The sequence below is a fragment of the Gallinula chloropus genome (genome assembly GCF_964237585.1).
Source record: "Gallinula chloropus genome assembly, chromosome: 20".
Lineage (NCBI taxonomy): Eukaryota > Metazoa > Chordata > Aves > Gruiformes > Rallidae > Gallinula > Gallinula chloropus.
In genome coordinates, this window is record NC_140105.1 from 522736 (window position 1) to 539841 (window position 17106).

At 50.2% G+C, this 17106-nt stretch overlaps 1 protein-coding gene across 2 annotated transcripts in view; it reads left to right on the top strand.

Annotated features, from left to right (window-relative positions):
- Positions 1–1192: 1192 nt before the first annotated feature.
- MYH10 (myosin heavy chain 10) overlaps positions 1193–17106 on the top strand; it is a 65969-nt gene continuing 50055 nt past the window's right edge. The window contains exons 1-2 of one of the 2 annotated variants that reach the window (XM_084273589.1): positions 1193–1605; positions 10131–10287. In XM_084273589.1, the coding sequence (XP_084129715.1) occupies positions 1261–1605; positions 10131–10287 (502 nt within the window). In that variant the 5' untranslated portion in view covers positions 1193–1260. Of the gene's footprint in view, positions 1606–10130; positions 10288–17106 lie in introns of those variants that run through there. The other variant, XM_084273588.1, reaches the window with a different exon arrangement.

Consider the following 17106-nt stretch of genomic DNA (forward strand, 5'->3'; position numbering starts at 1 on the left):
TCCCATCAGGGTGCATGCCACGGGAGGAAAGCTGACAAACGCAGTTTGTGAAACCCTCCTGGCTTTTGAAGCTGACCTTTCGGTTACCTGCTGGAAGGGGCTGCCACTTACCTAACGTGATACTCATTCTTCAGCAGAAAAAACTAGTGTGTGGAAAAAAAACCAACAAAAAAACCCCCCAAAAACCAAAACCAAACAAAAACCCCAACCAAAAACCAAAAAAAACCCAAAAAACCCCACAAAGAAAACCAAAAAACCCTCAAAAAATCTCCACAAAATCCCACACCATCAACCCCCTCCCCCCCAAAAAAGAACAAACCCCAACCTCCTCCCCCAAACCAACTCCCCAAGGTATTTAATAACCTGAGTACTAGGTGTTGAGCCTGATCTTGTTGCTCTCTGGGCAGCTAAAGATGAAGCCCATAGCTGCAGGCATCCTGGATGTGACGGTATTGTGAGCTGAAGATGTGGTTGGTCCCTCGCAGGTGGGGGCCAGTAGGTAAAATGAGCACACAGGAGCTCTTGTCAGCAGTTTTCCCTCCTTGTTGGATCACGTGGAGCTGTTGGAAATTCTAACATCAGTCCTTGCTGCCTCCCGAGCTGGACTTGAGATGTGGAGGCATTTTTTGGGAATAGGGTAATGTCAGTGCTCGTGACTGGGAGCAGCAGCGGGCTGTGGAGAGCAGGAGTCCTCTGGCTTTGGGCAGAGCCTGAGCTGGCTGAACAGCCTGCAGAAGCGCCAAGTGCCTCGAGTTCTTGTCTGTAGCTGGAGGTCCACGTTTTGAGAGACATTCTGGCCTCCTGGTTACTGTAGCCAGCTCTCCACTCTTTGCACCCATCTATCTATCTGTATGTATTTTTGCTGTTCATTGGAGCTGCTGTTAATGGCAGGCTTTTGTTGGGGCTGCTCTTCCTCTGCACAGAAGGCAGCCCTGTGCCTTTCCTGCTGGTGTGCAATGAGAACCAGTTTAAACCGAGCTTCCTGTGCTGGGTCTGGGATCGTACTGGATGGTTTTAACCCTTGTGTGGCTGTTGGCTTATTCAGGGGCTGCTGTGTGGACAGGGGCACCTGGCTTTCTCAGCAGCTTCTTCAGTTAGTGCCTCTCCATCACGAGGTGGACACAGATATGGGTGATAGATCACTTAACTGCTGTGTGATGGCTCTATTTAATTAAGAATATGGTATGTAACAGGCTCTTTGGGTTTTTTTCCCCCTCCGATTTGCAGGGTAACTGGTAGTGGACACCTTCACTCCCTGCAATGGCACAGAGATCCGGACAGGAGGATCCGGAGAGATACCTCTTCGTGGACAGGGCTGTGATCTACAACCCTGCCACCCAGGCTGACTGGACTGCTAAGAAGTTGGTGTGGATTCCCTCCGAGCGCCATGGCTTTGAGGCAGCCAGCATCAAGGAGGAAAAAGGGGACGAAGTGTTGGTTGAACTGGCAGAGAATGGGAAGAAAGCACTAGTCAATAAAGATGATATTCAGAAGATGAATCCCCCCAAGTTCTCTAAAGTGGAAGACATGGCAGAACTGACCTGTTTAAATGAAGCCTCAGTGTTGCATAATTTAAAGGATCGGTATTACTCTGGGCTCATTTATGTAAGTATTAATTACTGGGTTCGTTAGAGGCGCTAATTCAGCTGAATGTACCTGTTTCCTCTTCCCTTACTGATTTGAAATGGGGTGGGTCTGGTTCTGACAGCCTGGATGCTTTGTGTCCCTGGCAGTGTGATTAGCCCAGGATTAGGGGTTTTTTCCGTGCTCTGTGCAGATCAAGAGCTCTGCTGTCATAAAACAAGTAATAAAAAAATTATCCTATGGAAATAATTCTGCAGGCATATTTCAAAAATAGAATGGTAAATGGCAACTCTGGGTGCTTAGCTCATGTGGCTCGTTAGAGCGCTTGCCTCAGACGTGCTTAACTGATACAGGGGAGTGGTATCAGATGGCTTGTTGGAGCTGAGGGGAGATTACAGGACCTAGCTTTGCTGAATTTACTCCTGTTTAATTGCTGGTATGAACAAGCATATACCTTGTTTTAACTTGCTGCCTATTAACAATGATAATAAGGGGCTGTGCTGTTCCTGAGACGCCGCAGTTGGAGCGGGCTGGGAATGCAAAATGTCTCTTTGGAATCTGGTATCGACTTAGCGGGCCAGGAAAGAATGTGCTCAAGTGCTTAAAATAAACCAATAAGATAAAGCGTTCATTTTTCAGGGGTTTTGAAGCACTGGTGGGAACATCTGGCTGATCACCATCCTCCTCTGGAGTCGGGAATCACAGCAGCATTGATGCTGCCTTTGACCCCGCTGGTCCCATTCAGCGGGTGTCTGTGGCTCACAGTTAAGAGCAGCTCCTTGTCTCTTGGCAGAGCGGGTGCATAGTGACTTGTTGAGTCAGAGTGTCATTAAGAGCTGCAAGGAGACTTTCTATCTTGAAAGAAACTGGAACATCTGCTTGAATGCTTGGCTCATTTTAATAAACACTTGTTCTAGAGCTTAAATCTGTTCCATTTAGTTCCGCTAGTTAGTTGGCTCGCTCTCCCTTCTGTCTAGGTATTAATGGGCTGCCTCTTATTGATTGGCCCTTGGTAATAGTTGGATTTATTGAAAGTTATGTGAATCTTCAAAATAATCTTTGTATTTCTGCTGCTCTGTCAGTTTCCTATGGGGGCTTTTGGCCTTTCCCCTCCCAAGGCTTTCCACCAAGACCCTGAGCAGAGCTCTGGGAAAAGTACTGCTGGAATGCTTCCTGCAACTCGATAAGTAAACTCACTGGATAATGACATGGGGCTGGATTGAGAATTAAAAGTAAACAAGCTGATAGGTCAGAAGTTTTCAGGATACATATCGATCACAGTGTGACTGTTACGAAACTCACTGCACTGTGACTGCTTTCTCATGGGGAAGGTTGGAAGCTGAAGGCCTTAAATGTCAGAGCAAGCTCTGGTCCCAGGACTGTGTGCAGTAAACAGCCAGAAAAGCTGCTGCAGGGTGGCACTGAGAGCCCCTCACTCTTTGGTACACTCAGGTGTAGCAGTACTGTTAGTTGGGTGATTGCCCAATTAACCCCCTCTGCTTTGTGGCAGGCTGGCTCATTGGATATAGGGAGTTCTTGTGGTGTCCTGTAGGTGACTTACCTCTGCCCTCCCCTGTTCCTTCTCCAGAAGGCATGTTCTGCTCTCACTCTTTAACTGTTGAGGCAGACTGTAAAACTTGGTTCCTCAGTGCTGAGACTCTGCTGTCATGTGTGGGGATTACTACTGATACAGTGCTAATGACCTCCCCTGTCCTCTGCTGTAAGGAGTTGGTTGGGTTCAAGAAGCTAATGGATTTGTTGGCCTGAACTCGAGGTCTGGGGTGCAGGAACGTTGATGGAGAATGTTGCTGTTACTGGGAATAATGCTGTAAGAATGGGATCTTCTTGGGAATTAAAACTTGGCTTAGTTTCTGAAGGCAGGGGAAAAGCACTGCAAGTCTGAGTAGAGGCTGAATTGGCAAAGATCAGCAGGACAGAGAGAGAAACTGGCTAGAGAGCTTGAGCTGGTGGGATTTCAGTGCTGTTCTGGTAAGGATCCCTGTCAGGGACCCCTGACTTATGGAACATGGTGCTGTTACTACTGGTGCCATTGCTGCTGAGCCTGCTGGTGCTTGCTTGGTGTGCAGAGGAGCCAAGGTTACCTGGGCTGCTGAAGGGAGTTACGGTGGTTTGGCCGTGGCACGTATCAGTCAGAGGTATGTGCTGGTTTCCAGATACTGTTCCCATACCAGCCAAACAAAGTCTTATCTCTTGCTGTTGGTCTTGTGTAGTTAAGACAGAGAATAGTCAATCTGCTTTGAGTTCCTTTCATCCACAAGAGGTGGCAGGCAGTGCTGCCTTTCTAGGAAGTAGATGAGACACATGAAGCAGATACACGTTTCCTGCCAGTCCCTAGAAAGGGATCAAGCTGAGGGGTTCAGCCAGTGGGTCTAGTCACTGGTCTGTAATGGCTCTTCCACATGACACTGCTGGGGAGGCAGGGAGGGCTGACTAAAGCTGGGTAGTGCCAGTTGGCATGGCCTGGGCAGTGATGCTCACTCGTTTCATCCAGAAGAATTTCAAGTAAATTTGGGCAGGGGTGGAGAGGAGATTCTGGCACTCCTGATGTTTCCAGTATCTGCCAAGCAGGGTGACCTTGGCCTGTTGGTTCCACTATTACTGTGCTGTGGGAGATGGGCACAAGTGGAGGAAGTCCTCCACACTCTAATGAACTATCTATCATCCCACACGCCTGCTCTTTGCTTTGTTTTTAGCAGAGACCTTTTGAGGGTGGTTGGAAACTGTTTCTGAAAGGCTGAGAGCCCCTGCAGCCTTCCTGCTGCTGCTCTCCACACCTGTACCTGCTGGGTTCACTTTCTGCCTGAAGAGAAGAGAACAGGCTTACTCCTGTGCAATTAAATACTTCAGCAGATATTTTTTTTCTAATTACAAGTGTTTCCTCTGTAATTGCTCTGCAGCCCTGTGCTACTCTCACTTTTTATGTCCTTCCCATTTTATTGGGGCAGAAGAGGGCAAGAATGAGAAATATGCTGTCGTTCCCAGTTCCAGAGCCTGCTGTGGGTGGAAGCTCTTATAAAACTGTGCTGGAGGAGCTGTTTATAAGCTGTTTCTTCTCTTAAGCTGCTGCCTCCTGCAAGGCTAGAGCATAACCTAGAACAATCTGTGGTGTTATTTGAGCCTCCCTGTTCCAGTTTTCCTGCTGGACCAGTTGGGAATGTTTCCCATTGCTGAGTACTGGAAGCTGGCATTGAAAGAGCCTGTAAGAAATGGAGTTGGTTAGGTAATTTCATCTTAACACAAGCCAGTCACTGGGTCTAGCACCTAATGCAAGGCAGGGACAGTGCTGGGGTTCAGCTTGCAAGGGCTGCTGTGACACACCAACCTGCTCTTACAATAACTGATTTCCAGAACACTCACATGTCACCGAGTCGAGGGAGTAGGGTGAAGGCTTTGCTGCTTTAGCAGGGTCTGGGGGTTAAGGGAAGGGAATCAATGCCTGCCTTGCAGCCAGGCAAGTGGAGCTATGGAAAAGCCAATGTTCTTGCCCAGTGCTCTGCTCCTGTAAGATCCTGGAGGCTCAGCAGCTGAATGTGCAAGACAGGACTTGGAGTATGGGCTCCTGTTCAGCGCTCAGCGTGCACTGTGTGCCCACCCCGAAAGTCCTGGGCAGCCCCATGTAAGTGGTTTGTGGAGCAGTGGAGCTCCTCAGGGGCCTTGTGAGGGGATGCTGATGCTGTTGTGGCCCTGGAGCAACCAAAGGTCGCGTTTTACCCCGTGTTGTGGCTGAAGGAGCTGTGTGGGGTGCGTGGGGGTGGCACCGAGCCCGTCCCTCGGGGAGGTGGTGCTGCTGCTCACAGCACATCACCTGCGCTGCTGTGTGCTGGGGTTTGTCCTTGGCACGTACCCTGGAGGCTGTGTGTGGATATACAGAGCTGCTGAGCTCCTCTCTTCAGTGCTAGCTGTTCAGAACATCTGTAGGCAAGGCTTTGGCGGTCTGGGCTGTACTTTGGCTTTAACAGCTTGTGTATGTGTTGTGCTCCTTCCTCTCCTCGTGCATGGATTTTACTCCTCCCTTGCCCTGAGTAGTGATCAGTGGCTCTGGTCTCCTGACCTCTGTCAGGCCTGATGTCCCAGTGCTCTGCAGGGACTTTCTTACCCTTGTTTGGACTGTTTTGTCTGGAAGTATGTGCTTTTGTGGAGATGTCTGGGAGGATTTTTGTGTATTGGTGTTGACAGTGCCCTGGCTGGGGGGCAGGAACTTGGGGTGGGGGCTGCCCGTGATGCTGGGGCAACTGTGTGGCCCCCCTGTCCTGAGGGGAGGTGAGTGGTAGCTGGGGACGAGCTGCTGTGCAGAGCAGAGACTCTCTTCCACCCCAGCCACAGCTTTGCCTTCCTCCCCTCTGAGGCTGAAGAGCTGCCTGCCCCTCTCACCCTGCTTGAGTTGAGGAGTGGAGAACTGCCTCATGTGGGGATGGAAGGTAGTACAGGACAAAGTCATGCTGAGCTTGGAGGGGTTAATGGGCCTTGGGGTGTGAAAGGCAGATCTGTAAGCTCAGGAAGCAAAGCAGGGCGAAGATGCTGCTGTTGGGTGACTTACCTGGGTGTGTGCTCTGCCCATAGTGTGTGGGGTGCTGCTCTCTGGGCTAAAACTGCTGGCTTGTAGTTCAGGTGATAATAGGAGATGTCTGGATGCTTCCTTCAGCTTAATTATTGATGTAATAACACAGCAGATCTGTCACTCTGTGTATTTGAAGGAACCAGAGATAAATGTTGAGCCTGGGTACTCAGTGATGTATCCTGATAGTTACAGACTCAAAAAATTTACCTGCAGCTGCTGACGTGCTCTGAGTGATGCCTTCAGGAGGCCTTTTGAAGTGGCAGCAGGAAGAACCAACCTAAGAGCTGTAGCAGCATGCTGTACTCCTTGGAGGGAGAGCTGTGAAGCTGAGCTGTTAGCTGAGGAGCTGTGCAGAGCTTCCCACACACAGCACCCTGTCTGTGCACAGGGAGGGCTCGGGGCAGCTTTGGGGGAGGACAGGCCATGGAAACCTTCCCTGCTCTGGAGCCCACAGTCCCAACTTAGAGCTTAAATGCCCATGTGCTTTCCCTGGGAAGAACACACACTCTGCTTGCTGGGGCTTGGCTCAGCCATACCCCTTCTCAGGGTGCCTGCTGCTGGGAGTACTGTGTAGTTCTGAGAGAGGCCAGCACCAGGAGCCTGAGCTCTGCAGCCTGGGGTGGCTCACCAACGTCCTAATTGCTAAATGATGTCCTACTGGAGAAGGGCTTGTGAGCATCTGGAAACGTTCACATGCCACAATTAGCATTCTGAAGGAGAGTTTGTGAAACAAACCTCTGCTGGAGCTCTGCGTTGCTGCCTGTTCCTGGAGCCCTGCCTGCAGAGTGCAGCCCTGCAAGCTCACTGCTGTTGGCTGATCCTGCCTGTCCTGCTCCCTGGTGAAGCAGAGATGTGTGTCAGGCAGCTGCCTTGTTGCAGCAATACCCTGGTCTCAGGGTCAGTGAGCACCTTTACCTGCCCTCTGAATTCTTCATATGTGTAACTGCCTCTGTCAGCTGAAAAATTAATGGAGTCTGGCTCTGCATCCAGACTGGGAGTAACTAGCTCCTCAGAGCTCGGTCTGAGCTGTAACCCAGGTCTGTGGGCTTCAGCAGAGCAGGGGGGAGGCACAGGGCATCGCTCTGCCCCTTGGTGCATCCTGAAGCTCTGGGCCTCTTTAGGTTACCTTGTGGTGCTCATTAAGTAGAGTGGCTGTTTCTAAGGCAGGAGTGCAGTGTTCCTGCTAATTCTTCCTGTGGCTGGTCACTCAGCAGCTTTTCAAGGTGTGTAAAACAATCTCAGCCTGCTTTTCATGTCTCTGGTTTGCATGTGGGAAGACTGTACCTCCATCCCCTGTCTTAGGTACAGTGAGGTGCTGTGAGACTTCAGTTACAAGAGAGTTGTGTAAAATTTCTGTACCATTCACCTCCCTCACAGTTAAACTTGAGTCAATAGAAAACACGTTGCTGTGTTTATATTCCTGCCAAGCCACTAGAACAGCCCACCAATACGTTACAGGGTCAGTTTATTCCTGTCTGGGGAAGGCAGTGATACTGGGGGGAGCCCACTGACTTTACCAGTGAACATGAAGCTCCAAACCAGCTGATCAAGGCTTGAGAATGCTTTGCAGGGAAGTGGAAGCATTGCTGCTGGAAGAGGAGCTCTATGAGGTGTGTGCAGCAGTATTCCTCACTGTCCTGGGAGTTCCTGGCCGCAGTAAGGCCAGGGCAGCCTGTGGAGGTGGGTAGTGAGTCCCTGCAGCTGGCTGGGTGCAGAGCACCCCCGGGGCTGCGGGCTGGGTGTGGGAGCCCTGGGGGAGGAAGGGTGTCTGCTGGCTGGGGCACGTGTCTGTGCCGTTGCACTGGCCATGGGGTGTGTTGGGCCAGGTCTGGAGGTGCCCTTTGGCTGAGTGGATTCCCTTGCTCGTGGCCAGATCTTGTCTGCAGTCAGCAGGTCTGTTTCCCATGAGATGTGGCTGTGTGAACAGTACAGGGCCTGCTGCCCAGGGAGTTTGGAGCTGGTGGTCGTACGATGGGCTTGGTGAACGTGTGCCTTCCCTCTCCTTGTTGTTATTTGAAGACTGGAATGATATCTGGCTGTGTGACTTCTGATGCCTTGATGTTGCCCCTGGTGACTGCAGATAAACATGGGTGGCACGGGCTGAGAAGGAGGAGGCTGGCTAGGAGCGCAGATCCAGTATTCATCAGTTAATTGGCTCCCTGGCCAGTTGCACCCTGCTATTAAAATAGTTGTCCTGCCTTCCCTCCCCCTCACAGCATCACTGGTGGGTGTGAATGTGCCTGGACAGGGAACTGAGTCTATTACCAACTGATTCTTTTTGAAACCTCTCTTCAGTAGCATCCAGCTCAGGTTGTTACTGCAGGGGTGCTGCTGCTGGCAAGAGGCACCGTGGTAGGAGCATGAGGCTGGGAAGGAGCCTGGGGAGGAGCTGCCCATTGCCCACAGACCTGTGCTGCTGTGGGCTTGATGACTGATAAGCTGTTCTTCATGCTCGGGTCAGTTGACCTGATAACATCTGTTTCCTTTCTGTGGAGAAATAAATACCTTACTGCCAGTGATCCTGGGCTGGGAAAGGCCCTGCAGTGCTTATCACCCAGCAGATCAGCCCAAGGCTGAGGGACTTTCCCTGTAAGGACATGAGGTGTGACATCTAGCACAAAGCCAAGCTCCTTCTGTACTGGATGGTGCTCCTGACTCGAGTCAGAGCTCACTGTCCATCTGACTTTCCAGAACCCGAGAGGTACAGAAGAAATAAATAGTCTCTTACATGTTGGAAAAGGTAGATGAAGAGTTTCAGCTGCTCAGCTCCTAGGAGTGTACCACACAGATTTCTTTTAGTCAACAGATGTTGTAAGGCTCTCATTCTTAATGCTGTCTGCTTACTGTCCCCATCCCTCCTCTCCTCCTGCAAAGGTAGGAACAGCAGCTTTCCTGACATTGAGAGCTACTCCCTGTGCCTATCAAAAGAAAAGTGGTCTGTCTTGTTAACATTCCTGTGCCAGTTGGGATGTGAATAGTATTAACGATTAAATTAATGCCTTCCAAAGCATGCTGTGCAGTAAGGGTGAGTGGAGACCTTTTGCTTTCTTCAAAACTATCAGTTTGATTTTGAAAGGTAAGAGCCTTGATCCAGGGAACTGCTGTGGGTTATCTCTGTGTCCTGCATGGTCCAGAGCTGTCAGTGAGCTTAACCTTTGATCCCTGGTGAAGCCCATTCAGCCAAGCCATGCTCATCCTCCTCTCCTAGATAACAAAGTGTGGCTGGTTGGCTGTGTGTGTTTTTTTCCCCATGTATGTTTATGATAAATTCCTTCCAAGTAACGCCTGTGGGTCAGGGATTGGACTGCTCTGCAGCAGCCTGTGTAGGGGAATGCTGCCTGGATGTGTCGTTCAGATTTACAGACCTGAGGTGGGGGGTGGTTTAACCAAACAGAAATGCCTCGGGGAAAGAGTCAGTGGAATGAGAGATGTGAGGCTTGGTGTTACAGCAATGCTGGGACCTTCTCTGGTGGTCAGCTAAAAGCAGGGTATGGAGCAGTGTCTGCAGTGCCTGCTGCCAGGCTATCCATCAGTTGGGGCAGGGCAGCCAAGGGAATGGCCTCTCCAGGGGGAGGCTGCTTTGGGGTGTTTAATTGTCAGTTCTTTCAAAAATGAGAAGAAAACCCACCCTGCACGTTTTCCTGAAGGAGCTGAACATCAAAAGCTGACGGTGAATCCTGTAACCTGGCAGGTGGGAGAGAGATTTAAATAGCCGTGGGAAAGGTATCAGATGCTCCACTTCATATTTACTCACGTTTATTATCTTTAAGTACCTTTTATGTAGGTAATTAAAGAGCCTTTTAAGAGAGCTAGAAACCAATGGTTTGAATGCAGCAAGTACTTGGAGCTGCTCAACAAAACCGACCTCGGTTTGTTCTAAGATAAATATTACAGAACCTGCAGAAAAAGCTCTCTGGCTGTTCCCGTGCTGCTTACTGACAGACATGCTTTGTTCTCTTTCCTCAAGACCTACTCAGGACTGTTCTGTGTCGTCATAAACCCTTACAAGAACCTCCCGATCTACTCGGAGAACATCATCGAGATGTACCGAGGGAAGAAGCGCCACGAGATGCCGCCGCACATCTACGCCATCTCCGAGTCCGCCTACCGCTGCATGCTGCAAGGTGAGGGCCCCCGGGGCGGCACCTGCCGGCTGGCAGCGCTCTGCACGGGCCTGAAGCAGGAGCTCTGCTATACAGTAACTTCTAGCAGACCAGGATCTTGCCTGGTGCTTAAAGGAGGGGGAACCTGTCTTACCTGGAACCTAAAGCTTTAGGGATGGCACTAACTTGGGGACTGACCCCTGTTGTCATGTTTGTCTGACTCGCTGAGGTAGGAAGCCAGTGCATGTGAGTAAGAAGTGTCCTGTGCCAGCTGGTGGCACTGGGAGTTGTAGTTGAAGCACTTTCTTCTAAAAAAGCCCAAGTTCATGTCAGAAGCTGTGAGCGTGCTGCTGCTGGATGGAGTGGGGATGCCCGAGTGTGAGTGAAAAGGGGAAGCTGAGCATGGTAATGACTCGTCTGTAATTCTGTAAAGTGTCGGTGCTCTGGCAGTGGGACAATAGTGTGTTTGAGCTCAGGAAGGGCTCAGGGGCATGCTTAACCTGGAGGATGTTTTAATTGTTTTTTCCCCCTGCAATCTGGTGTAGGTCATGCCTGTAGTAGTGTGAGTGTAAGTTTAGGGTGGGCACACACTTTGAATTTTGGTTTTAAGGTTGTGCTGGAAAAACACAGCTGCATCTTATTCTAAATATTGAAATAAGCACCTGCTGGGGAACCTGCAAAGCTGAGCTGCTGGCATCAGACATGGGAAACACGGCTCAGACTGCCTGGTACTGGTTCATGTTTAGTGACCTCTTACTGGGCTGGAAGCACTGGCATGTTGTATCTAGAAACAATGTGCAAGAGTCAGGACAGATAAATGTTACCCTGTTTTCTGCTCTGCACCTGGTATAGGTGTACTGTAAGTCTTTGTTTCCTCAGTTATGCCTTTGTCTTCAGGGCTGCTTAATAATAAACTCCAGGCTGCTGGGTCACTGAGTGCTCCTTCACCCCAGGGGCAGCCGTGCCATCACTGCTGAGTGGGGTGCTGCAGAGGCAGGGGGTAGAAGAGCAGCAGACTGTCATACTCCTCAGTGGGCAGCTGGGGCTCTGCTTTTATGTGGGTTTGTGAAAGAAGATGTGTGGCCTCTTGGCCAGAACCTCTATCAGTATCTCAGTGTTTTCCTGCCTTTCATTCAGAGCACGGATGGTTAAAGATAAACTTCAAGTTTCTGCTGACCTGGAGTTTTCTATGTTGGAAATAATATTTATGCTTAAATAGCAAAACTGGTTTCTGCTTTAGATGATGACAGCAGAAGGTCTGAGACTGGCAGAAACACCCCATGTGTGTGCATCTCCATTGCTGCTCCTTGTCTTAAATGCTGCTGGCGTTCTCCTTTCTGTACAGCTGGGGTTGTGAAAGGAGCACTGCACCTCCCAGGCGCTCCCTGTGAGGAGAAGGTGATGTGGAAGCACTGCTGACTGCCCATCACCAGCCTGCCTCTCTGTTCTCTGGTTAGCAGGACCCTCAGTGCCCAGGCTGCACGGGTCAGCTCCCTCAGCTCATTGAGGAAGAGCAATCCTCATTGATCGCTGGGTCTGCTGAGTGTTGACTCCTCTGCAGCACCTGTAGTAAAGATGAACTGTGAGCACAGGCTTATTAAGAGCAAGCAGTGTCTGGGTGCATTCTGGCTAGGGCAGTCAGTTTCTCTTCAGGAAAAAGTTCGTTACCTAGTGCTTGACCTCAGGAGATAATAAGCACGGGGCAGCTTCATGCACTGGATTTCCCCTCTCCCTTCCCCTAGTAGTTAGTTTTCAAAGCAGTGAGGTAGGGAGTTACTCACAGGTGTTTAGAGGATTTCTCCCATGCTTTCTCTTCATGTTCCTAATGTGCTGTTGCAGCAGTACGTGCACACAACCCAGGGGCTTCTGGGCATGTGGAACTGCCCAGCCCTAGCCAGAAATCAAGCACATAGTGCACAGGGTGCAGTCGGTGTGGTTCAGGAAGGGATGCTGGGCTGAGCCCTTCACGCTGCTGGGCAGTTGACATGGTTGTAAGGAGTTGGTATCCTAATCCCTGTGACAGCATTGACCTTAATTCTGTTTGGTAATACAATTTGTGAGCCTTGCTGGTGTTCTGTGCTGCTGGAAGGTAAAGCAGCAAGGAGGGAAGGTTCTGACAGGGAGTAGGGTTTTCCTAAGGATGCTCATTCTGTGGGGTGCACAGTTCAGCCCTGACTCCCCGTTTTTCCAGTGAGGGGGCCTGGCTGTGTGGGAGCAGCACTGACCAGCTTCTCTAGTGCTTTTGCCACACTGGGCTTTCTCTCTCCTCCTCCCTTTGAGTTCCTCAAGTGCATTTCTAGAGGGAGGATGGCATTGTTCTGTCACACTGCTTGATTCATGGACTCTTAACAGTGCTTGGAGGAAATATTAAGGGAAACTTGTTTGCTTTTTGTTGCCAAAGCCCAGCTCGCCTACTAATATTGTATAATTATTCTTAGTCTCTCCTTTTTATCCTGTTTCCCTGAGGACATCTTGATGAGCACTAAATTAGCACTGGTATTTTGGGACTGCCTTTAATCCTGCTGCAGAGAAGGTTTATCGGAAGCAGCGTCACGCCCCAAGTGAACACTTGGAGAGGCCAGTGCTGCCTGCAGACACAGTGCTTCTCTCAAAAACACTGTATTGATCCATATCTGTAGTTAATCTTGATCAAAGCCCTTCTTTTGGGGACGTTGTGGTGTTGTGGTTGGGTTTGTGGTTGTCTTCCACCCACAAGATAGGGAAGAAAAGAACTGAAACTAACATATGACAACTCTGTTCTGTGAAGGGCTACTGCATCTTCAAATGGGAAAGGGCAAGATTTCTGTGGCACTGAAATCCTGGGAGTGATGACTATATGAGTGTACAGAACCTGTTATACATGGAACTCGTATGCCTGGCATTTTCAGTATGTCTTGACTTATCAAAAGATTCCCTAAAGCTTTTTAGCTCGTTACAGAGCTCAGGATGGCCGCTCTAAGCAGAAGTAGCTGTGTGGTAAAAGTAGTGTGGAGGATTCGTAGCACTCTATTGTAACACTGGAATTCCTGCGGTTTCATGTTGTCCAGCCAGGTGGCTGTGGGATATAAATACTCCAGGTGACAGTAACATCAACACTAGTTGGTGTACCAGTAGGGATGTGGTGGTACATGGTGGTCTTAACAGCCAAGAGGCAGGAAAGAGATTCTCAGAGCAAGACATGAAATAGAACCCCCTGGAACTCTTGGTGAGCAGCAGTCTGCACCTTCTTATTTCTGCATCTGAAGTAGAAGTGCTGCTGTGAGCTGAGCTGTTGGGCAGTGTTTCATCGCCTTCCCCACACGCCTGTCCTGCTGCTGGGTGTTGCACCTGTGGCTGACGCTGTCCTGGTGGCTCAGATCCCTCTCCCGGTCACCCCGTCCGCCAGTGGCACCGCTGGCGGTTGGAGCTGGGATCCCTGCTCTGTCTTGGTGTCCACCCTCAAGGCTGGGAACTTCGTTAGGTGTACTGATATGTACAGGGAACAGCTCTCAGGTCTCATTTGAATAGAAACGTTACTTGTAGTGGGTGACTTCAATGTTTTTGCATAACTCTGACATTTCAGTCGAGGCAGCAGCCACAGTGTTACCCAGAGGATTCTCCTTTCTCTGGGGCTGTGACAGGTTTCCCCTCACTTCAGCAGTAAAGCATTGCAGATAAGCCCTTTCCATGGTCTCTTCAGTTGATGTTCTGGCCAAACTCAGTACACAAGCTGGCCTCCTGATGGGATTGTGACTGTGTGAGCCTGCAGACAAGGATTCACCACTTAGTCCATCCAGCTTATGAAATCACCCATGAGATGAATAACCCTGTGCCTGCTACTCAGCCAGCACCTGCTTCTGCTCTGAAGTGTTAGTGTGAATTAAACCCCGTTTCTTTCTGGGTAGTTGTGAAATGAAGAATTCGCTCTGCTTGGCTCCAGCCTGCAGATGACACACGTCAGAACATCACTGCTTGTGCAACAGAAACTGGGATGTGTGCTCACCTGGACAGCACACCGCACGTAACAGCACTGCCAGGCCATGTGCGCCTTGCACAAGAGCTGCTTTGTCAGCTGTGTCTATGGTCCTTTGGGCTGTGGAACTAAGAGTTCAGCCCTGCTGTATCTGCCCTTGCTGGCAGTGCAGGGACTCCTTATTCCCCCCCTTGCCTCTCCACTTACATGTCTGTTATGTTCTGGCAAGGAAGCAACAGGAAATAGGAGTGATTTTTATCACTTAGTGAGTGGACAGAGCAGGGAGGACTGGTGGTGTTCTGCTCTTTGGTGGCTCCATCACCAATGTGGTTGCCACCTCCTGTATCAGTGTGTATCCAGCTTCCTTTCACTTGTCCCTACTTGAGGCTCTCAGTTGTTTGGCTCTTCAGTGCCCCTGACAGGTTTTGGGTGCCTTTGTCAGGGGTTCAGAGCTGCGAGGCAGTGTGTGTGGTTTCACAAAGCAGGGTGAAGAGAAGCTCATGGCTTTCTGAATACGGCATGTCATTGCAGGTCTTATTCTAGGACTTTTCCAGAGTGATGGTAAAACCTGCAGATGATGTGTAGAAGGAAAACTGAGAAGAAAAGGCACCTCTCTCTACATGTGTCTGTTACGGAGCTGGCTGGGGAAGGTCTCAATCTGGAATGTTTTTTGAGGAAAACATCAGGGAATTTGTCTCAAGTGAAGGGTTTGTAAACAGGAAAGTGATGGTAGCAAAGGGCAAGAACCAGATCCTTAATCTCAGAGATGGAGTAGCTAACAGAGTAACTGCTGTGTGGGGAACAGCTGTGCAAAGCATGTGGTGCCAGAGCACCCAGATGTTAGCAGCTGGGTGCCACCTCTGTGAGATTCCTGTTCAGATCTGGGCATCTAAGGACCTCTGTGGGACATGGGTATGTGGAGATGCCTGTTATCATAAACCCCTTGGAGTCTGTATGGAAGGAGGTGGTGCCTGCAAATGGTTCATCTGTGGGTGGATCTGTGGAGAGCAGGAAAGCCACACAGGCCCTATCAGTTAGCCCTCACAGGAGTCATTTGATAACGGTCTGAACCAGAGGCTCTGAAATAACTGCAGGGCAAGGAGAGGCCTTCCTCAGTGATGGAGCTGCTGCTGTGGGAGTAGGAGCTGTAGGGGGTGAAATGGACCTCTGGGTATCTAAATGCAGTGCTGGCAGTGGTTACACACCAGTAGAGTGTGAGGAGTAACTGGAAAAGGGACCAAACCAGGAAAGGTTTTTGGCCTGGGTTTACAGTAAACTTTGTTGTTGACAGTCTGTGGAGCTCTGGGTGAAAGGAAATGTGACAGGAAGACATTAAAAACCAGCTGAAATCAACAAAACCCTGTTCAGCACGGAAACCAAGTGCAGGTCAGATAGAAGAGAGGTCTGTATCCCCAGTGGCACTGGGAGAGGGAATAGCGATCCTCCCCGGCCATCCCTTCCCTTGCAAGAACAAAGGGTCATGGCTGGAGATACCAGTGACAGGGTCAGAGCAAGAGCAGCAAATCTGCCAATGCCCAAGCTGAGTGGTGGTGGTGGTACTCAGGGTGTAGTGGGTGTTGAGAGCCCACCTCAGGCCAAACAGACAGTTGAATTCCTGAGCTCGAGGTGTGAGGATGATGCATTGGGAAACTGCAGGAGAATCTGCTGGCAGTTGGAGAAGTGCTGGGGTCGTTACCTTTGCCTCTAGTTCTAAGCAGTTTCCTCCTTCACATGCTGGCTGTCGTACATCTCAGCCCTTGGGACTGAGCAGTGTTCTCTGGCCTTTCTCTGAGGGCTGACTCCTGTTCTCTGCTCATCTCCTGAACTACAGCAGCCACCCATTTAAAAGGTGAGATAAGTTTGGTATTGCAGAATAGATTGGGGTGTTTGAGACTAATTACAAACCCATACCTGTCTGAGTCTGTGAGGAAGGAACGTGTGACCCACTGGTGTCTGTTCACAAGTGTAACTGCTCTGCTTTCATGTCTCAGCCTCACTACAGCTAATACAGGTAGTGACAGATGCCACTGAAAATGGGAACCGTTTGAGATGTTTCAAATGTAACAATGGGGACTGAAAATCGAGTTCAGATCCTACCTGGCTGTAAGGCTGAAGCTCCCCACAGCCCCATCAGTCAGCGGCACGTGGTCGGACAGCTCTGGCTCAGCTCTGGCCAGTGACTCTGAGAACAAATGTCTCCATGTTTTCTTTAGGAATGTAGGTAACTTCAAGCTAATGTTGCAGATACCCAACCCCTGAGCTTTAAAATAGCCCTGGACTCAGGTTCAGCTTGCTCTTCCCCAGTGTGGTGGGGCTGTGCTGGGCTAACCGCTGGTGCCCTGCCTGCCCTGGAATGCTGGCACAGCAGCTCCAGCTGGCCAGCAGTGCGTGTGGGCAGGAGCTGCTGCAGACATGCAAGAAATACCTGTATTCAGTGCTATGGTTCACTGAAACGAGCTGCAGGGCAAACCCTGACCGGGGTTTGACTGACCTCTGTGTGCTCCATGTAGTAATAATTAACCTGGTGTGCTTAGCAGGCAGTCCAGGCAACATGAAGTGTGGCTGTCCTGATGGATGGCGACTCTCGCCTCTCCTGGAGCAAGGGATAGAAACATACGTTATTTTCTAAAGCTTTTGTTATTTTAACTGGAAAACTATCAGGAACAGCTACAGAGTTGCCTCCATCAGTGCTTCCCTCCCCTGGTGAAGAGGTGCTTCCTCAGCCTTTCGCTAAAGACTTGATCTTGGAGTGATCAGATGAAACCCTGGTCTGTCAGAGTGGTTTGTGCCAGTTCACCCGGAGAGCTGCCCTGGGTGGGATGGTGTTTTGGGGCAGGGGGAATGTAGGCACTGGCTGTGTCTCGTATCGTGCTGCATGGGAAATGCTG